Source organism: Podarcis raffonei, chromosome 3 (genome assembly GCF_027172205.1).
Source record: "Podarcis raffonei isolate rPodRaf1 chromosome 3, rPodRaf1.pri, whole genome shotgun sequence".
Taxonomy (NCBI): Eukaryota; Metazoa; Chordata; class Lepidosauria; order Squamata; family Lacertidae; genus Podarcis; species Podarcis raffonei.
In genome coordinates this window covers 61,093,563-61,116,084 of record NC_070604.1, presented here as the reverse complement: position 1 = coordinate 61,116,084, position 22,522 = coordinate 61,093,563, and the positions used below count along the sequence as shown (strand labels likewise).

Sequence of the window (22,522 nt, the reverse complement as noted above, 5' to 3'; positions counted from 1 at the left end):
ACTCATTCCTCTGTTCTCCTCCCCTTTGAATTTCTTCCCAGTGGTGAAGTGCTCCCCCTGCTAGCTCAAAAAGCAAAATACACATATTGCAGCATCATAAAGTTCTGCTGCTCAGGTTGTCAGTGCCAGTTCATGTGGGCTTGGTGTTTTGGCTTGCCCAGCTGCTACAGTATTGCGTGAACTGGGGTTCGTGGAATCTTCCTTGTCCAAGGTGGCATGCATGACTCTCGCTCTGCCATTTCATTCTCACAACAACTCTAAGAGGTTGGTTAGACACAAGGACTGGCCCAAGGTGACCCAGTGAGCTTTCATGGCTAAGTCAGGATTTGAACTCAGGTCTCCCAGATCCTAACCTGACTCTCAAGGTGGCTGGCAGTAGTTCTCTGGGGTTTCATATTGGGGGTTTTCCTGGCCCTATCTATGGATTGCATTCTTTCACATGCTAAGAATGTTGCTCTGCCATTAAGCTGCAGCTTTTCCAATGGCAATTTGCTAACCCTGATCATACACTAAGTACCATCTCCCCCCCCCCCAAAAGCAGACCAGCAACCACTCAGTCTGAACAGCTGTGGCCTGGCCAATTTTACAAACACACAAACACAGTGATAACTGCCTGACATTCCTGCAATGAGCAGTTTTGCCATAGCCCTTCCCCGTGTATGGCCTTTCATTGCACTTCAAAAGGTATATAAATCTGAAAACTTACTGGTTTGTTGACAGTATATGAACTCCATAGTGGCATCCAGATGTTTTGGCTGTATCCACTCACATATTTATTCTGGTGAAGGAGGCAATAGGTATTCTCTTTCTGTAAGACTTTGGGTCTACCATAAGGCAAATTAGAAGCTTCGGACGTCTTCTCTAGAATATAAACCATAATTACTGAGTTCCACATTTATGTGATGACCTGGGGGGGGGAGGGGGGATGGTGGGTGTGCAGCAACTGAATACAGTCTTTTTGAGAAGTTATGATGAAATACATGTGTTTATTCAGAGTCTTTGCTTTCCAATAAATTTGAAAAGGGGAGCATGGATATAAAGATTATTTGAAAATTTGGGCAAGATGCTGCCTGGTATATTCTCTCCCCAACTTAGCTTGCTTCTGGTTCTAATTTTTATTATTTTTTGCATTTATATCCCACCTTTTTTCTCTAATGAACTCAAGGTGGTGCATATGGTTTTCCCTGTCCTCATTTAATCAGAGACAGTGACTGCCCCAAGGTCACCCAGCGAGCTTCATGGCCAAGTGTGAATTTGAACCCTGGCCTCCCAGGTTCTAGTCCAGCACTCTAACCACTGCATAATTGTATTGACCACTTCATCTTTCACATTCAGCTAAACAACTTGCCCTCTACTTCTGCCTTTTCCCTGTCTGCTGCTTTCCTTGCATACTCCCCTACCCTATAGCCCGGAGAGTGGCAAACTCATGGCCCTCCAGATACTGTTGGGCCATCATCCCTGACCCATGGCCATGGTGGCTGGGGCTGATGGGAGTCCAACAACACCTTTGAGAAGGTTTGGGCTCCACAAATATTTCCCTACCCACTGTCACTATTCAGCTGCTTGAGGGGAGTTTAGGATATCGTTAATTTGAGGCCCCAACACCTGCCCTCCACTGCCGCAACAGATGGATAGAAAACGAGTAGCAGCAATACTCACTTGCTTCATCAGTGAGCCTCAATCTTTCATTTATCGCATTAACATCTGTTATCTAAAAACAAGCAGACAGACAAAAGTGCAAGGAACTGCTGCCATTGCTTGCTTCACTTGCCAACCCCACCAAGTAGCCAGCCCATATCAAACCCACCACGCCCTTCAAAACCTCCTGCCTTTATACGTTGTGAACCTGCTTTCCCCCTTCCCTTGCAGGAGTCCCAAACACCCACTGTTGCAGAAGGAAGCCTGAGAGAGAGAGAGAAACCTGCATTTCCCCCCTTCCTTCCTTCCTTCCTTCCTTCCTTCCTTCCTTCCTTCCCAACATCAGCGACCGGAGGAGTTTTCACTCCTGTGTCGGCATCCTTCATTCTTTGTATAGAAACCCCATTGATGCACATGTAAAACATGATTCACAAATGAATAGTTCACATTTTAAAAGTTCAGTTTAAAAAAACAACCCCACAAGAATATGAAAAGAGCTTGCTGGATAAGGTCATTAACCTAGTATCCACAGTGGCCAACCAGATGTCAATGGGCAGCCCATATAAAGGGCCTGAGTGCAACAGCACTCGCCCCTGTTTTGAACAGCAGAGGTAGCCCATAGACAATGTGGTTAGTAGCTTTATCCTACACGATTTTTTCCAATCCTCTTTTAAAGCCATCCAAGTTGGTGGCTATCACTACTTCTTGCTTTTGGGTGAGGGGTGGGAAATGAATGTCTAACCATTTTAGGAGTTAATGATTGTGTTCAGACTTACCAAGCTGCAGACACATCCAGAAACATCTGGTGGTGCGGGGGAATTCATGGGGCATAAAGAAGGAGCTGACTCTTCTTTCGCAGGTGATGGAGTGTAAAAAGGAACCTTCAGTAGGTGATTCAAGGTACCATGTGTACCATTGTTTGCTGCTGGCGTAATCTTAAGCAGATCTGTCACAGAAAGTGAAAATGATTTCTTTGGGGCAGGCTCTGTGCAAGGCTTAACTTGAACAAGAGCTAATTCCCGCTAGGTGATGTAAATTGGCTGTTAATAAAAATGCACAAGGATTTCCTGCTAAAGAACCCAACATTGCCATTTTTGCCAGGTGCTTTGATTCTTGAGAAGAATGCACCGGGTTATTGACTGGAATGTTTTTAGGGTCAAATTGATACGGTGCTGTGTGGCATGGGAGTGTCTTCTCTGGTTAAACTCTATACCTTACTACTGTAAAATTCAATGAAAAATTGTCATGGTGCTTTTGGGAAAGGGCTGGAACTTTGTGTTAGAGCATCTGGTTTGCATAAAGAAGGTTCTAGGTTTAAAATCTAGTATATCCAGGTAGGGTTGCGAATATCCGCAGCCTGAAACCCCGGAAAGCCACTGTTAATGTAAACAACACTTAGCGAGATGGACCAATGGTCTGGCTTCTTATAAGGCAGCTTTGTAGTGTTCCTATGAATCACTCATGAAGAAAGCTGTCATGCCAATACTACTTTCCTTCTACTGGTGTGGTCATTTCCCACATGATCTTGCTGTCCCATGTTGGTTCCCTCAGCCAAACATGAGGGCCAGCCGTGGTTACGGGGCAACTACATGCATTGTTAATGGGTGAATTGGGCCTGTGCCAAAAGTTGGGCTGCATAAGTTGTACACTCCAGCTTTGGCCGTATCATTTCAGTACATTCCTTTGATTATGCCCTGACAGCTTCAGTTGTGGAAATGCTTGCCTCCCTACTGTTGACTTCCAAAACCTGTCCTCCCTATGAGTTAAGCAGAACTATTTTCTCTGTGCATAAAGCTGAAGAAGAAAAACGTGGCTGCCATCACTGGCAGGATGATGTCCTCTAAATACAGAGAGTCACACCATGTACGCATGGGATGAAGGGCCATGGAATCTACTGTGCAGTCGCATTCTTTGTAGGTGTCCCAATCTGGAAGTCAGAGCAGTGGATATGCCTGCTTTTCATAATACAAAATACAGAACAGCTATTCTGTTCCTCAATACACCTACCACGTAGGAAGAAGGATTATAACCTCAAGGTACCTGTCTGAACTCCACGATATATGTTTGCATTATGTCCTGAAGTAGTACAATATGTTTGTGTAGCAATTAAATGTTCTCTGCATTCTGAGTTCAGTTTACTTTTCTCCAATCTTAAAACTATTGGTGGCAAAACAGGCAGAATCTAGTTAATACTCACCACACATTAAATTGTAAACCTCAATGTTTTCAAAAGGCTTCACCTCAGTTTTTTCTTTAAATCCTGGTCCATGTGCCACAAAGATGGCCTGGGTAGTCATAATAAAAATGGTGTCACTAAACAGCTTTCAGCAAGTTTGTTTAAAACAATAAAATAAAGCTAGTTTAGCAAAAGTTTGACTCAAGCCATACATGGGAGAAACTACTGATTTGAGACATAAGATTTATTCCAGAAGAAAAAAAGTAATCTTTAACAGTCTAGCTTAGACTATTTTGGGTGCATAAGCAACCCAGGGTTTTATGATTTGACATAAGCCTTCAAGTAGTTCCTTTACCCTGAAAGAGGACTCACAACACACTTCACATTTTGGTGGTGCATCTACTCAACACACCTTCTGGCCCATGGATTGTAAGTCATGTATTAGTGTAAAACAACACCCATGCAGGACATGAGAAATGTTGGAGTTGATTCTGTGGCAAATGCTTACAGAAAATAACAGATAAATAGGTTTTTCTGTATTTATTTCTTTTTAAAAAACCCTTACCTGCATACTTTTGAACTCATTGTCAAAGCCATGGTTACCACCACCACAACGTGTATAGCTTTTAGACCTGAAAAAAGACAGATGTTGAACTAACATGTAAGCTTCAACAAGAAATATTAAGTATTTCAAATAAGAGCTGACTCTGGAGAGGGGCTATTTTTGCAATCAATGTCAAAAGGCACTCCCTCCAGCAATTTTTGTAAATAATTCTGCTTTGAAAGGGTGATTGTATGAAAATACTCCACCTACTCAGGAAGTTGCTGTCCTCTGAATGGGATTAATTTGATCTCAGTGATATATTCCCACAGCCAAATAGCACTGTGGCATCATCACATTCACTAACAGCATGTTTTCTGATTGGATGGTATTATTCTAGGAAGAAGAAAGACCTAACCAAGATAAAATGATACTAAAGCAGCAGCTGATGGGAAAACATATGGAACTCTCACCAGAGATGCTCGTCTGGTGCTATGTCCTCATATTATTTTCTTGCTTTCTTGCTGTTTTTATTTGTGTTTGAAACTTGCCATCTGCCTTAGAAACTATCAACATTGAAATGTGGAGACAAATTCAAATAAAGCAGTGGCACTCTTCAATTCTTAGGCCATTAGTAAGTGTGTCAGGGAAGTGTTGTATTTTGGAGTGTCTCTACACTTTGTGCAGCTATGATGTCTGCATACCAGAGTTGCAACTGGGTTCTGAGTAGCAAAGAGGAAGAGTGAGAACCAAAGATGCTCATCTTTATATCTCAAGGACACATGTCAGGGAGCCATGGACCGACTCCAGCTCCCAAGCACATGTGTGAAAGGGGATGTCACCGCCATTCACTTATGTGTTTATGGCGGGAAACACTACTGCAACAACGGGGTAACTACAGCAAAATGACTACAACATCAAACACAGAGTTGCTCATAATCATCTTGGAAATAGTTGTATAAAAATTATTTAGCTTTATAAAGTTGTAGTTCATTTACATATTTCAGAACTATTTCTTTTCTTTCCTTTTTTACACTTTCTCCTCCTTTCCTTTGAGCCATAAAAGAAATTCTACAATATTTTGACTAACAATGACTGCATTTGCCTGGAAATTTTTTGCTTACTCACTGCTGTGACTTTTGGAAGGCAAGACGGAATAAACAAGACTGCCAAACTACAGGAGTCATTTACTGGAAATATTTTATGTTGACTCAATTATCTTGTGTAACGATTTGGAGTAACTTCAGCACATAACTCCAACACACACACACCCAATATTTGAAAGCACTTTTGATACTTTGGAAATTCCTCATATGCAAGGTTGAACAATGAACACATGCCAAAACAAATTATTCCCTGCTCCTTGAATTGTGTGGCTATTGTAAATTCAAACTGCACGAGATGTCAAGAGATCAGTACAATTGTGTAGAAAGCGGTGGTGGGGACGGACGTCTGCACCTGATTTTAAAATCTAAAAGGCCTGCAAGTGTTAGGATCTAATGCAGAAAGATGGATGAATCACAGTGTTCCTAAAGGATTATGAAATGAAGACATGGGTGTTGCTATGCAGAAGGAATGGGGAGCCTGTGCCCTTCCAGGCCTGTGCCCTTCTAGACTACAGCAACTCTCATTCCTGAGCCACTGGCCATGTTGGCTGCTGCTAGGGCCACAAGTTCCCCTTCTCTGCCTTTCAGGATTATTCGTATTCCAAAGGTAGTAGCCAGTCAGATACTTCTGACTATGCACAAGCAGAGCAATGAACTCAATAGCCTTCTTCTGTTACTGATCCCCAGCAACTGTTATTGATGAGCCTGCTGTCTTTACACAGAAATGTCTGCATTCTGCCTTGATTAGAAGTTTCATCAGCAGTTTGACTAAAAGCTTCCATGAGTCTAACATTCGCATATATACAGTGGTATTGTACCTTGGTTCTCAAATGCCTTGGTACTCAAACAACTTGGAACCCAAACACTGCAAACCTGGAAGCAAGTGTTCTGGTTTGTGAACTTTTTTCGGAAACTGAACCATTTTGAGTGTTATGCTGAGGTCTGTCCATTTTTGCTATTTACCATATTTTGTGTTTTTGTTTTTGTGGCTCTTTTTGTCTGTTTTTGTGACTGTGTGGAACCCAGTTCAGCTACTAACTGACTGACTGACTGATTGATTATGTGACTGCAGTACATTGTTTACTGCTTTCATTTTGTGGATTGATGGTCTCATTAGAGAGTAAAATTCATGTTAAATTGCTCTTTTAGGGATTGTTTTTGAAAGTCTGGAATGCATTAATCCGTTTTGCATTACTTTCTATGGGTAAGCGCAACTTGGTTTTGGAACGCTTTGGTTTTGGAATGGACTTCCGGAACAGATTAAGTTTGAGAACCAAGGTACCACTGTACTTGCAAAATCCAGATGGGACAGGCCCTCTGGGATTTGACATGGTTTGGTTTATCCTAACTGCATTCTGACAAAACTAAGCTGAAATGTCCAGATGTCAGGTCACATGGCCCTATGATTGCATTTATCATTTCATTTCTTTGGAAATATTAATGAAGGAAATCTACATTCTCAGGAGTTGCGAAACTTCAATGACATGATGAGACAACTACGTCAGTTCAGTGGAAGTCAGTGGAATTCTCAAGAGGTTCATTAATATGGAATTTTATGAGTTTCTGTTTTGATTTGTTTATGTGATTTTACATTTACTTAGAAAGTTAACATTCACAAGGTGACTTACAGAGATATTCTCAACAATCAAACTGAAAAAATAAACTAAAAGAATAGAATTGCAGAGCAGAAAAAACAGTCAAACAAGAAGCAGTTCACACTAGCTGGCTGAATGAAATGGTATTCACCTGACAGCAGAACAAAGCCTAGCTGAATGAAAAGGAAAAGATCTCAGTACCTGAGCTCACTTTTGCAGGAAGGGAGCCTGAGGAACTGAGGCACACAGGGGTGACAAGATATGAAGTTCTAGGCTAAGAGACAAAAATTGATCTGTTTCCCTGTGGCTGCAAAAGGGAGAGAAAGGACACTGGTCTCTGTCACAGTGAGAAGAAGGGCTGCTGGGGAACTTGCACACTCTCCCTGCCAGGAAGTAGGTGCCAGGAAGAAACTCTTTCTTCTTTGGTGTGTTTCTACCCTTTTAAAATATTTTTTTATAAACCGCTCAGAACATTTTATATAAAAAAGGGTATAATCTGAATGAATAGATAAAGCACCTGCCCTTTAATGATACCCCAAAATCTGGCGCAGAGTCCACCTGGCCTAGGGGGCGGGGCCCAGACTCACCCAGCCCTACCAAAGAGGCTCCTGGTGAGACCGGAGGGGCATTGCTATGCCTGACAACAAACCCTAATTATTGGATTCTTTTGCCCCATCTTTTTGTGCCTGCCAAACAGCTGTGTCATGCTTATGGTAATATTTTATTCTCTTGTTAATTATGCTGTTTTAAATGTGCATTTTATAATTGACTTCACTTAGCAATGTGTAGTTTTTTAAAATGTTTTAATTGTTAGTGTTAAATATGTATTCTGTAGTTGACCTCCTTTGTAATGTTTTATTTTGAAATCTTTAAGATAAGATTTTAGTTTTCTGTTAATTATGTTGCTTTGACTGTATACTTTATATTTGACTTTCTTCAGAATGTTTGATTCTGGATGTATTAATATGCTGTAAACCGCTTTGAGATTTTTCTTAAAAATATAAAGTGGTATAGAAATGATGATGATGATGATGATAAGGTCACCATCAGTACCATACCTCACACCCAACCACTGCCGCTGCATCATAAGGTGAACTTTGTCAATACGGATATTGTTAACGTAGTGCAATCGCTTTGGCAAATTTGGAGTCAAGTAAGCTTTGAGGTGCTGTGTGGGCTTTCGGCACTAAAATTGGAAAAGTGAACTTGTGAGATCTTCACATTGCAGAACACAAAGACACAAATAGATACTTCTAACCACAGAGAAGAAAGGGTATGCTGTAATTCCTTGATGAAAACACCAGACAGGAGTCACAAAAGTTCTTACCGATGGCAGTGTGCTGATTTTCCTAACAGAAATTCATGGCTGTGTTCCACAGAGCAAAGTTAGGATGCTACCTTAATTGATATATACCAGTATTTGCACATTTAAAATTATTTATCCTAACCCCTATAAAAAACTGTGATCTATATATTGATATAGGTTACATGTAGCACATCTGCCAAAGAAAACAACATGAGTCTACTGCAGAAATTACACTTTGGAAAAAATGCTTCAACTACACTGTGAACTGCCCTGAAATCTATGGATGAAGCCCCCTTCATCCATAGATCTCAGGGCAGTTGACAATGTACAATATACAAATGTACTGTTAATAATAATAATAATATACTTGCTGTTTTCTTACTAAAGCTACAAGGAAAATGAGAGATTAAATGCTTACTCACCGTAAGATTTTTAACAATGCCTGCTGAATCAACTGTTTGGAAGAAAATCAAAACATTAGACTCTGGATTCAAAATGACAGATAATTATCAAACCCCTTTAATCCGTTTTGACATTTTGTAAGAATTTAAGAACCCAATCTGGGTTCAAGCTTGGCTGTGGGACTGGGTCATGCTTTTTTGCCCTGATGGGTGACTTTTACGGGGAGTGGGATGAGCAAGCGTGACTTTGCTTCTGCTCCTTGATTTCTCTGCAGCTTCTGGTACTATTGACCATGGTATCCTCCTGGACTGATGCTATGGAATGGGAACTGGGGGCACTGTGCTACAGTTGGTTCCAGTCCTATCTATAGGCTGCATCCAGAAAGCAGCATTGGAAGAGTGGATTTTAGCTAGCTGGTAGTTATGCTATAGGGCTGATGGGAATTGTAGCACAAAACATCTGAAGGGTTGTCAAAGGATGACCCAAAGGGATGTTGAGTTCTCCCTCACTCCTTTTGGTCTTTTCAGCAATGGATGGACAGCCATCTGCTGAGGATGCTCTGGATTTCCTGTTCTGAGCAGGGGTTTGTGGTAGATGGTCTGCCACAACCCTCCCAGCTCTCTAATTCTATGGATCTATCATCCTATGTCCAAAGCTTACATGAAAAGAAGTCGTTTGGAATATTCCTTGATCGAATACGAGGTGCCGGTCCTTCGTACATATAAAAATTAACGTCCTCAAAATAATCTGTCATGAATTCCATCTGCTCACAGAATGTCTGATCCATGCCTAAGGAAAGAAAAGAGATGGTTAAACTATTCAACAAATATTGGGAGTGGCCGCCAAGACCCTACAACTATCAGGGGTACGTGCAGGAGCCAGGCCCTGTGACCAGTAGGACTTCACAGGACTGGGGCCTTTCTAAGTTTGTTCTGGAGAGGCAAGGCGCAGGTGAGGCCACTTGGTAACTCACTGCACCTGGTGGCAAGAGCCAGGAAGGGATATAAGGTCAGCATTTCCCTTTGGCTCTTTGCCACAGCAACACGTTTTCTGCCTTGCTGCGTTTGGCTTCTTGCTTCCTGATTCTCGGACCTTGGCTTCCTGACTCCCTGCTTCTTGATCCTCGGACCCTTGACTTCAAGACTCTTTGCTTCTCGACCCTCGGACCCTTGACTTCGTGACTCCTTGCTTCTCGACCCTTGGACCCTTGACTTCAGGACTCCTTGCTTCCTGACCCTCTGGACTCTCATTCCTGCTCCCACCCTGCCACCCTGCCCCCGGTCCCAATGTCCTCAGCCGGGACGTCAATCGCCCGTAGACCGGACTGTGACAACAACACCAGTCCTGAAAGACCTACATTGGCTTCCAGTACGTTTCCAAGCACAATTCAAAGTATTGGTGCTGACCTTTAAAGCCCTAAACAGCCTTGGTCCAGTATACCTGAATGAGCATTTCCACCCTCATCATTCAGCCCGGACACTGAGATCCAGTGCTGAGGGCTTTCTGGCGGTTCCCTCACTGCGAGAAGTGAGGTTACAGGGAACCAGGCAGAGGGCCTTCTCAGTGGTGGCGCCTGCCCTGTGGAACGCCCTCCCATCTGATGTCAAGTAAATAAACAACTATCTGACTTTTACAAGACAACGGAAGGGAGCCCTGTTAGAGAAGATTTTAAAGTTTGATGTTTTATTCGGTTTCAATATTCTGTTGGGAGTTGCTCAAAGTGGCTGGGAAAACCACTTTTATTATTAGTTTGCAAGATCAATAAAGCTCTATACTGAGACACAAAAGGGGCTGGCCCAAGATATTTTGTTGACTGAGGCAAAGGGCAGGGTAACGTCCTGCTCACCCCGCCCATTCCCTGAGCAGCCAACCAGACGAGAATCTTACTTCAACACTAGTGATGGGACAGCATCCCCCAGCACCCCTGTGAGCCATAGACTAAGGTTAGGGGGTTCAGGCAGACCACAAGGCACATACAGCTCTGTCCTCTGAACACATCTTGCCATCCTTCCCTCCTCAGGCATCTGTTGCCTGAGGTGGTTGCTTCATCCTGCCTAATGATAGCACCTAATGATGGAAGAACAAAACAGTCATACCATGATCAGCCACAAGTATGATGTTGACACAATTGTCCAATTTTCTTTGTCTTAGACCTTCCATTAACATTCCCAGGGTCTCATCTGCCTTTTGTAAGGCTTTAACCGTCTAAAACAAAAGGAGAAAAGATTTCAATAGCGTTTCCCCTTCAAAGTGTGTTCAAGATCAAGTATACCATAACAGAATATGGGACAAAACAGAACAAGCATACTTTTTGGGGGGGGAAATTCTATTGCCTCCTGGTGTTTTTAAAGGTATTTTTGAACTAGAGTCCCATTTAGTACATCAATTCATTCATATTCAGAGATTATTGTGTATTGGGTTAATCAGAACAAGTTGTATATTATCATCAATATTACATAATCCTTTCAGGATTACATTGAACTATAATATATTGTAACAATCTCCAGGTTCTGCTCTCTGGGTACAGTCACACAGAGCCCCAATCCTGATTAGGACAATGGAGTAGAGGGAGAGGTAGCCTAATTTTTTCCTCCCCATACCTGTTTTCTGTTGGAAAACCCCAACCCACACCAGTATAACTAGATTATGATGCTTACATCCACGTTGTCTGCTTACACCCTTACTGTCTGGTCCTCTGGTGTGTTAGGAGGTTGGATGATGGGCTGTGTAAAATATGTTAGTTCATAGAATCATAGAAGGGACACGGAGGGTCATCTAGTCCAACCCTCTGTGATGCAGGAATCTCATCAGTTCCTAGATGATGCTCAACTTAACCACATTGCAAGCTGTGTCACATGACTGTGGTTTGTGTATCCTACATGTTTATTTATGGCTTACAGGATTGGAAAAAGAAAAACTTACTTCACCATGAACTGGTCCATATGCATGTCCTGCTGAGTCGGGTTCCTCAATGTACAATGTATAGAAATCAGGCCTAGAGTTCAAAAGAAAAGTGCATTGTGATTGAATGGAAAGGAATCTTGGCCAGCCTTCACTCAAAGGAAGGTGCAGAAATGTCCACGAGGTTAAACTTTTTTTTAGAACAGAAAGCCACCAGCTGGATGTGTGCCTTACAAAAGTAGTACAAAACATTAAAATCAAGTATATTAACCAAAACGGAATAAGAACCAAAAAAATACATCCAGACAGATCTAACAAATCCCACCCTGCCCAAAAAGAGGCAACATATACCGAAAATCCCCCAGATAAAACCTAGGTAAAAAGAAAGATTGCAGAAAACACACACGCACGCACCCTGGCAAAAGATCCTTAGTATATAATAAATAGGCTTGATAAATATTTCACAAGAACAAGAGCACTGCCAAAAGCTTCCTAAACTGTTACCTTTCAGATTTTGGGAGCTCAAACCACTTCAGCAGCTCTGTAACTCTTTGTTCAAATGTAACTGACCTGCAAAGAATAATTATTATTGTTATTGTTTAGCCATCAGGGAAATTTATTCTGCAACAGAACAATGATGCAGACCAGGAACAGGGAACTTGTGGTGTCTAGATTTCATGCCCCCCCCCAACGTTTCTCACATGAAAATAGGGACATTCTATTCTACATGAGGAAGCTTCTCCTGTATGTGTATACGGCATATACAAATACACCTGTCACCTTGAGCCAATTACAGCCTCTCAGCCTCCTTACCTCAAAGGAATGTTGTAAAGAAAAAATATGTGAGGGAAAGGATCATGTACAACACCTTCAACAGATAAATAGAATGAAATGAAATTTTAGATGTAAGATGTCTTGAGTCCCTGTCAGGGGAAAAGGTAGGATGTAACAACAACAACAATTTCTTTTTCTTTTTCTAAAACTCCAACTTACTTGTTGTACACCTTAAAGATATTAGGGTATGTTCCATTGATTTTTGCATCGGATCCAGGCCAATAGTAGGTGCCAGCTTTCAACCCTTGAAACATTGCTGTATGCCAAATCTGCAAGAAGATAGACAGATTCAGTATCTGAAACATAGATCTTCATCTTAATAGCACAAACTCATTTAAAACTCTCCATGCCCCAAGGTCTTGAGGGAACCCCAATCAACAAGCTAAAATCATGCTAATAACTGTGAGATACAAGGTCTTTTTTGAAGAAGCACCTTTGCTAGGGAACTGCTTGTCGTTAAGGGGTTGCAATGTTGGTTCAATCTCAATCATTTCAACAAAACTATTTTATCCTATGTGGACTTCAAGTGAGCGAGCTACTAGGTCTACACATTCCCCTCCAATGGCAGATGAATCAAAGGCAAGCATTCCCTTGAGCTACCTCAGAGCCTGAGGCAGCCCAGGACCTGAATGGTCTGAGGTGAAGCAAGCTGGTTGCAAGGCTTCAGAAGCACCATAGAGCTGTGCCACCATAGAGCCTTGGAATAGCATTTTATTTTTCTTGCCCAATTTGATACATTTTTGTATCTTCCACAAATGTCCCCAAAGGTAACTACCAGGCAGTGAAGAGGAGGAGGAGGAGACGGTGGCAGAGAAGGCACATTAAGTGATTTATCTCAAAGCCTGGGCAAGCTCATATATGGAGATACAGTTCTTCAGATAGCCTGGACCCAAGCCAAATATAACCAGCACTTGGAATTGTGCCAGGAAATGGACAAGTAGTCATAGGAAGTGTCTGTTCTGCCTGTAACCAGCTCTAGTCAGAAATCTCATCTCAGCCTTTTGGACTGAAACTTCCAAACACTTTCCAAAGGCATCCCCATACACAATATGTTACTGTAATCCAAATGGGATGTAACTAAGGCATGTAGCCAGATCAGGCATCTTTAGGAACGGGTGCAGATGGCACACTAGTTTTTAAATGTGCTAATGTACTGCTGGCCACTACTAAAACCTGAGCATCTAGGCTGAGGCTTGAATCCAGGAGGGCATCTAAGTTGTGAACTTGAGTGTAACGCAATCCAGCACAAATTGGATCCCTAATCCTCGGTCAGCCTTTGACTGATCAGGATTAACCCGTATCTTGCCTAGATACATCCTCATCCAGTCGATTACTGACACCAGACACTGGTTTAGCACTTATACAGCTTCCTCAGATTGAGATAGAGTTGGGTGTCATCTGCATATTGGTGGCACTGAACCCCCAATCCCTGGGCAACCTCTCCCAGCAGCTTCATGTCAATGTTAAATAGTATGGGGACAGGATAAGACCCCAAGGAATATCAGAGGCCAATACCAGGGCAGAGGCAAATTTAGGAGAGTGTGACTGGTTACAGAGCTTTGGGGGTACCACAGTGGGCACCACAACTATGTTGTAGAATGGAAGACGAGAGGAGGGGGTGCTGAATTATAGCATCACACTGGCCACGGCGTTGAACAGGAGTTCCCCAGCATCCCCTGCTGGGCTTGTCCCTCCAAGAAGGACTGGAACCACTGCATGAGAGAAAGCACTTTCATCTATCTATCCACCTGTCCACCTCATTCACATGGAAAGTGAGGAGCAAATCGAGAAACAGCAAATGGCACTTACAGGCTGACCACCCCACCATGCAGGATTATTCTTGGTATCTGAAGAAAGCGAAAAGTTTTGGTTTAATTTTACATCGTACATGTTGTTGTCAATGATGCCATGGGATTCTGGATACAAACCCTGGGGAAAGAAAACACAAAGTGAGTGTACTCTGTGCCTTGATATGTACATTGGGTTGCATCACTAGATGTCAATGCTGCTAATGTCAACCCCGATGTCTGATTTCTTTTTTACATTTATTGTCCACTAACAATGAATTTAGCTGTCCAATGGCCCATCTCTGTGCAGCCAAAACTGCACTCTTGAAACACCAGAGGGAACTGTCAGAAGGCTTGCAGAAGGTTTTTAGAACTAAAGCAAAAACAGCAAACCAAGGTGAGAGAAATCCACAAAAACAGCCTAGCGTGAACAGAATAGGTGGGGCAACAGGACTGGGGAACTGGGTGAGACAGGAGGTGGAATGGTACATTACAGAAAAGGGCATGGCTGGCTGGCTGGCTGAACTGAAATACTCTACCTAGCAGCAACTTTTGGTTTCAACCTTCTGGTTTCAACAAACAGAAGTAAGATTGTTACCTGATACATGCATGGATTAATCACCCCTTATTTCCTCCTAACTATCATTTTGCAAAAGAGAGCTTTAACTGTGAAGTCCTGTTAATGTTTCCTCAGAAGTCTGTACTACAGATTTCTCAATGCCTAGTAAGCCACCTCATGAGAAGAGACTCCCTGGAAAAGACCCTGATGTTGGGAAAGATCGAGGGCACAAGGGGAAGGGGATGACAGAGGACGAGATGGTTGGACAGTGTTCTTGAAGCTACTGACATGAGTTTGACCAAACTGCGGGAGGCAGTGGAAGACAGGAGTGCCTGGCGTGCTCTGGTCCAAGAGTTGGACATGACTAAACGACTAAACAACAAAAAGTAAGCCTGCTTAGAATTAAAGCCCTAGGCTGTATATGCACCTGCATTTAAAGGACATCCCCATACACAAAAATCCTAGGAAGCTCACAGAGCTACAATTCCCAGCACCCTTAAGAAACTATCATTCCTAGGAATCCTGGTGTGTGTGCTTTAAATGTGTGCTGTGCATGCAGCCTAAGGCTCTAGAGACACAGCAGTGAAATGTCCATAAGGAGGGGCATCAATCGCCTGTGCCAAACACATGTCCTGCTTCCACCTCTCATCAAACAGGCTACCATTCTAGTACCAAAACAAATCTGTTTTCTTTAGGTGGAGCTTTTGGGAATGAAGAAGCTGATGTTTACTTTCTTCTGCTTTGCTGTTGTTTTAGATTCTTGTTAGATCATTATTACGGTTTGGTGGGAATCTAATGTCATTCACTGTGTGTTTGTTCAGAGCAGAAAGGTGTGATATAAACATTTTTAGAAATGAAATAAAGCACCTAGCTTTTAAAACAATAGCGACACAGCAGAAGTAATGGTGACAATAAAAGGCACACACAAAAAAAGTACTTACAGTGACAATAGTATAGTGGTTTACAAAGGTTTTGGTTGGATAAACAGCTCTCATGTACTTTGAATGGGTCCCACATGTTTCTGCAACAAATGGTGCTTTGTAAATATAGTAAATTATAACCATGACACAATATGACATATGCAAAACACAGAGCATGCACACCTCTTTTAAAACTTATTAGGAACATAGGAATCTGTCTTACACGGAGTCAGATCATTGGTCCATCTAGCTCAGTATTGCCTACAGTATTTGGAGCTCTCCAGAGTCTTTCTCACCCCTTCCTGGAGATGGTAGGGATTAAATCTTGGACCTTCTGTGCGCAAAGGAGATGTTCTACCACAGAGCTAAAGCCCTTCCCCAAGGCCCCTTGCTTGTAAAAAATACTTTGCATAGAACATTTCCCGTTAGCCAGAATGTGGGCGTTTTTCTCTGGGTCTAATCCCCCCTCCCTTTTCGACTGCAAGATGCATCTTGCACTGACTGACACTGCATAGCTTTTGCATGTCAGTCACACCTGTTTGCTCAGGCTTGTGAAGGGTGGAGGTGAGAAGATGTTTCTCTCACTCCCTGAGTTGTGTCACACTGATTTGCCGCTGGTTTTATTATTATGCTCCATTGTTGTTTTTCTTGCGGTTTTCCTTATGCTGTCATATTATACAACCAGCCCTCGTATGGATGGATAATAAATCTCAATAATAAATAAAGGAGCAGGGAGAGGCTGGAGTTAGAAAATGAGATCACAGCCCCATAGCCTCCCAGCTCAAGATGGCCGCTCCTCAGCTTAAAGAAAGGGCTGGTTGCTGTTAAAATAGAAATAATGGGTGATATTCATCTAGGTTTCACTCAGAGGAGGCCCATCCAAGTTCAAGAACATGAATAACTTAGCTGGCTCAGCTCTGAGTAAAACATAGTGGAATACTACCCATTTATCTATTTAGAAAACTTACAAACCACTTAATCAAAGAACCCTCCAAGCAGGTTACACATAAAATAGTTGGTGAAGCATAGCTAAAATCCATAAATAATGTAAAAAGCAAATGTACACAAAACTGTCAGCAGTGAATCTTCAAATATAGGTAACTGAAAATCACCTTTATTATTATTATTATTATTATTATTATTATTATTATTATTATTATCATTAGTTATTGAATTTATACACCGTCCTATACCTAGAGGTCTCATTTGAGTACTTCATTTGAGTAAGGCTTGCTGAAGCGAAAAGGCTGGCCCCAGAGTTCTTACTGAAGACTTCTGCTCAATATGGGAGTATCAAGAGCAGGCTCCGGCCATATGCCTTGCTTAATACAGGGCATTCGTCTAGTTGAAAGACTGTCACAGAACATCCCCTCTCTTTGAGGGACTTCCTGGTCCAGCCTGGTTTCAAGATAGGGAACAAGGAAGGACAGCAGGGGCCTTGAAGCTGCAACAGTTGCTTCTGGGCAACAGACAGGCAGAGCAGGTACGCAGGCTCACTCACCTTGCAGATCTATTTAAACTGTAGCATTTTTATTTATGTACTTATTTATTTATTAATATAAATCTGCATCTGCACATTCAGAGTACGCACCCAAATTTCATGCAAATCTGTGCCCCTTTTTCTTCTTTTTTGGAAGATGATTTTCTTTCTTTTTTGACAGTGCAAAGTAGGTCACCCTACTTTAAAGTTCAAGCAGCAACTCCCTGATCCACCTCCTCTGAGACCCTTTTTTCCTCCCCCTCTGCAAAATTTCAACACTAGCAGCAATACCTACCCGTATTTTTCGCTCTATAAGACGCACCAGACCAAAAGACGCACCTAGTTTTTGGAGGAGGAAAACAAGAAAAAAAAATATTCTGAATCTCAGAAGCCAGAACAACAAGAGGGATCGCTGCGCAACAAAAGCAGCAATCCCTCTTGCTGTTCTGGCTTCTGGGATAGCTGTGCAGTCTGCATTCGCTCCATAAGACGCACACACATTTCCCCTTACTTTTTAGGTGGGGAAAAGTGAGTCTTATAGAGCAAAAAATACGGTATATGCAAGTAATTCAAACATTTCTTTCTGCAGAATGAATTTTTAAAAATTATTCATCCTCAGAATGAGATGACTTACTGAGCTTTCCAATATTTGGCAGTAAGTTGCCCCAAGTTTCCAAGTATTCTGCCCTGAAGCCATCCATTGAAAAAAGAATAAGCGGTGGCAGATCGAACCTGAAGGTAAAGAACACAGAGTCAAAAGTCAGGAGGATATTTGGGTGCTTGCCGAGAAACATTAGTTGCCATCTTCCTGAAAAAAATCAAAGATTAGACAATCCAAATATGAATGTTAGAAACACTGTGGGCAGGATTCAAGTAATGAGTCACATCAGTGGAAGCCGTGTGCAAGGACTTCTACTTGTATAATGGGACTTCCCCCTTCCTCTCCCTGCCACCACCCCAAAATTGAGTCAGGAGGTCAAGGGAACCCCCCCCCCCAGTACATTGTGCAATGGGAAAAGACAAGGAGAGTTGTTCCATCTAGCAAACTTAAATGTGTGCAAACTTAGAAGAGAGTGATGTTGAATTGTTCCCTGAATTGATTTTAGGTCACAGGGGAACTAAAATGAAGGCTGGCTATTACGGGAAAGTCATGCTCCTATGGCTGCCAAAACCACTTCAGCATAGTATGGAAAAGGGGGCCTTGCCATGGGCTAGCTCCTTAATCAAAGACCAGGAAAAGACCCTGAAAGTACATCATTCCCAATGTAGGAAGTTCCAGACCTCCTGAAGCTCATCCATGAACCTCCTGGGGTCCATGGACCACAAGTTAAGAAATTCTGTTGGCATCTGTCTGTCTCAAGAGACAATGGAGAATGCCTCTGGAGATGAAGTCAAGCTGCTGGAGAATCACAGCACCTGCTGTGGCTGCAAGGACTCCACTCCAGATTTGTGTAGCCTTTTCTTCTCCCTAAGACACTCTGCAAAGCACTGGGTACAGATTTTTCCTTGGGATTTACTCACGAATGAGCATAGCCACAAGCCAGAGGAGATTTAGGATCAGAGTTTTCCTTCTCCTAGATGGGCTACCTTCCCAGGTGGACAAGCCCTATCTGCCCCCCATTTCCCTCTACAGCACACGCAGAAACCACCTTCTTGACTGTTGGACACACTATTGGTCTTGTCCTCTCAATCCACCGCAGCCTGTCTTCACATGCGGAGGAAGTCCCTATCTCACCTGTAGAGTGTTATAAAACCTGCTGTAGCTATTTCATAACACTTCTGCTGTTCTTTTTAAAAGGCAGCCAAAATAGGACAAGTAAGAAACACATTTATGATTTTATGGAAGACTATTGATCAAAGACTCAATGCACATAGACACTTACATCATACATGGTGATAAACCAGAACTATAAGCAATCTCCTGACCAGTTGGACCCTACATGATAATCTACTACTGCTTTACGATTTCATAACTCATTAACCAATTTGAAAATGATTAAAGTAAGTTGAGAACCAATGTAAAGTGCAACTATTGATTTAGGGGTCAATAATGCATTTATAAAGCCCCTGAAAATCCCTGGCATAAAACATACGTGTTTTAAATTCAGAACCTCCTAATCTTTCTGCAAATGCTTTTCAGGATTGCTATTTTGCTCCCGACTTACTTTTCTTTTGATCTTTCATAACGAGTGTTCTGTTTCTGAGCCCAATCAGACTTTCCTCAAATACTGCAGTTCTTCACGTACTTATTCCAAAGCAAGTTTAAAATGAAGCTTATTCCAAAGTTTGTGTGCTTTGAGCATCAGTACAAAGCCTCTGCTGAGGAAAAGCATGCTTGGGGTTGCCCCAGTAGATAAAATTCACTATTAGGTGCTGATACTATCTACAACAAGATAGCAAGTGTTTGCAGGAAAAGCTGTCAGCTGACTGTACTCAAGACTAAGGTTCAAGTTACACATAACATGCTAATGTCTGTAGCAAAAAAAAAACCCTGGTGGCTCCTTCTAAAGAAGGGGCAATTCATGGAGGGGCAATTTGGAATGGAGAAAGGACAGGAGGGAGGAAGTGCAAATTTTCTGATGCAACTTCCCCTTCCAAGGTCACTTTTCCCTCCATGGAGTTCCAAACACCTGAACATTTGTATTGCTCTGTAAAGAGACCTGCATGAAGTGTTCCAGGGTTCATGGGATTCCCATCTGTCTTTTCAAATTGGAAGTGTAGGTTATAGGCACTTCATAAAGGAGCACAGGTGCTCCTTAGAACCCCTTAGAGTGGGTTTCAGAGATTCCTTCTTCTGCAAAGGGATCCAGCAGAGGATCTGTTAAGGAATGTGTTTAATGGGTTAATTTCACATGAGTTGGTAATGCTGACTCATTCCCTACAGTGCAACTGTCTTATATCTGTTGCTGGGCAGAATTTGTACCTAGATATGGAACGAAAGTTGGAGCGTTCGGTGCTGGGAAAGTGTGGGAGATCTGAACAGTGGAGACTGATTGGAATCACGGAAGAAAACAGAACACTTTGTGAAGAGCTGCAAGGACTTTGGAAGCAGCTGAAGTCAGGACTTGCTGTGGACTTTGGGGCAGCAAGAATTCTGAAGCCAAGAACCCTCTCTGGGATCAGAGGGTGATGCCTATTTCTAAAAACTGTGTGTGGTATGTGTATATTGTAGTGTATGTCTGTGCGCCAAGTACAAATGAGCTCTGCTAAACAACTGTTTCATGTAACGAGCGCAACTGCTTGACTGAGCTTCTGTGACGCATGTACACAGAACATACCCAAGAAGATCTCATGATGGAGGATGAAGGAAGTGCATGTTCTTGTTGCAGGTTTGGGTAGCTCAAAGCACAGCAACAGAGAAAGTGTTCTCCAAATGCAATGCAGGAAATGAGAAAGAAGGCCTATGCAGCAGTTACACAGAGGGTAACTGCAGTGGTGCACAGAAAAAATAGGCTGTCAGGATGGCAGAGCAGAGGCAATTCTGTGGTAAGGTAAAAAAAAAAAGGAAATCTGAAAATACCATTAGGGTACAGCACTAAACTTTTTCTCAGAAGTCGCTGTAATTATTCATGAACTTGCAGAACGATCTAGCCCATATGTTTTATATGGTCTTCTAAGCTGTGACTAAGGGATACAGGTGGCGCTGAGGTCTAAACCACAGAGCCTTGGGCTTGCCGATCAGAAGGTCGGCAGTTCGAATCCCCACAATGGGGTGAGCTCCGTCCCTGTTCCTGCCCACCTAGCAGTTTGAAAGCGCGTCAAAGTGCAAGTAGATAAATAGGTACCGTTCTGATGGGAAGGTAAACAGCATTTCCATGTGCTGCTCAGGTTCACCAGAAGCGGCTTAGTCATGCTGGCCACATGACCCAGAAGCTGTCTGCGGACAAACGCCGGCTCCCTCGGCCTATAGAGCGAGATGAGCACCGCAACCCCAGAGTCATCCGCGACTGGACCTAATGGTCAGGGGTTCTTTTACCTTTACCTTTAAGCTGTGACTAACATCAACTTGGAATGATGGTTCTCAATAAATAAAAAAATATTTGTGTGCTTATTTACATAACAAAACCACAAAAAATACAGACACCCTAAGTGAACAGTTGTGAATACATGAATCTTACCCTTCTGGACACTGAGCTGTGTTAGAAGAGGTACAACTTTCTTTCAACCAAGATGTTTCTTCTGGAGGAGGAAAAAACATACAAAAAGATGCATTTGAATGAGAGAGAGAGAACTGAGTCAGTTCTTAGCTTCACCTCAGATCTTTGTGAAAGCCTGTTGAATGTCATAAATGCTTTAAAAAAAAAATTGTTTAGCCAAGCCCATCCAGATATATAGAAGCCATTCTTTATGTGGTTGTATACCATCTGAAGGAGTGGGTGTGTAGCTTGTTGATACTTCTAGATACTTTGCAGCTTCTTGAGGCACAAGTGGCCTCAGCGGCACAGAGTGTTTTCCATCCATCTTTGATTGGTGACCCAGCTCTCTGGATAGGGATAGCTTAATTACTGTTGTCTATGCTCTGATAACCTCTCGGGTAGATTGCTGCAATGTGTCATATGTAGGACTGCCCCTGAAGACATTTTGGAAACTACACCTGGTGCAGAATTCGGCAACCAGGTTGCTTACTGAGGCAAGAGCATATTACACTGATCCTGGTCCAACTGCACTGGCTGCCAATTAGTTTCCTGGCCCAATTCAAAGTGTTGGTTTTGACCTGTAAAACCTGAAACAACTCAGGATCGCAATGCCTCAAGGACCACCTCTATACATATGAACAGACCCAGACCCTACAATATCATCTGAGGCCCTTCTTCATGTGTCTCCTCCATGAGAGGTCCAACCACACCTTTGGCTGATTAACATCCTATACACTTTTAAATATGTTTGTGGGAGAGAGTGGGGGAATGGAATTACAAGATGGTGGCATCAGGATAGAATAGACAGAGAGAGCCCAAGCTATGCATGCATGCATGCATGCATGAATGAATGAATGAATGCATGAATGAATGAATGAATGAATGAATAAAGTTAAAGGCACAGTGAAGACTGCACACGCTCAGTAGTTTCCTGGAGTCATAGAATATTGTGCATCAATTGGAAAAGCAAAATGGAGGGGTGGAGGATGAATTTGGTTGCTTGAGCCCTTCATATCTTAACAGTATCCAGGATAATAAAGGTACTGTGGAATACGAGCATTTAGGGAGTGGGGATATAATGCAACCTGTTGCTTTCTCCAATTGTATTGCAGCTGCTTCATTTGGTCAATAATACTCATTT

General features: G+C 42.4%; 1 protein-coding gene across 2 annotated transcripts in view; it reads right to left on the bottom strand.

Annotated features, from left to right (window-relative positions):
* ENPP3 (ectonucleotide pyrophosphatase/phosphodiesterase 3) overlaps positions 1–22,522 on the bottom strand; it is a 47,892-nt gene that overhangs the window by 12,415 nt on the left and 12,955 nt on the right. For both annotated transcript variants that reach the window (XM_053381930.1, XM_053381931.1), the window contains exons 3-18: positions 21,364–21,424; positions 17,880–17,977; positions 15,787–15,866; positions 14,309–14,428; positions 12,659–12,768; positions 12,170–12,235; positions 11,687–11,759; positions 10,861–10,969; positions 9,425–9,553; positions 8,785–8,816; positions 8,115–8,242; positions 4,380–4,446; positions 3,836–3,923; positions 2,415–2,584; positions 1,660–1,711; positions 707–861 (exon numbers count right to left, since the gene is read on the bottom strand). In XM_053381930.1, coding sequence (XP_053237905.1) covers positions 707–861; positions 1,660–1,711; positions 2,415–2,584; positions 3,836–3,923; positions 4,380–4,446; positions 8,115–8,242; positions 8,785–8,816; positions 9,425–9,553; positions 10,861–10,969; positions 11,687–11,759; positions 12,170–12,235; positions 12,659–12,768; positions 14,309–14,428; positions 15,787–15,866; positions 17,880–17,977; positions 21,364–21,424 — 1,538 coding nt within the window. The remainder of the gene's footprint in view (positions 1–706; positions 862–1,659; positions 1,712–2,414; positions 2,585–3,835; positions 3,924–4,379; positions 4,447–8,114; positions 8,243–8,784; positions 8,817–9,424; positions 9,554–10,860; positions 10,970–11,686; positions 11,760–12,169; positions 12,236–12,658; positions 12,769–14,308; positions 14,429–15,786; positions 15,867–17,879; positions 17,978–21,363; positions 21,425–22,522) is intronic.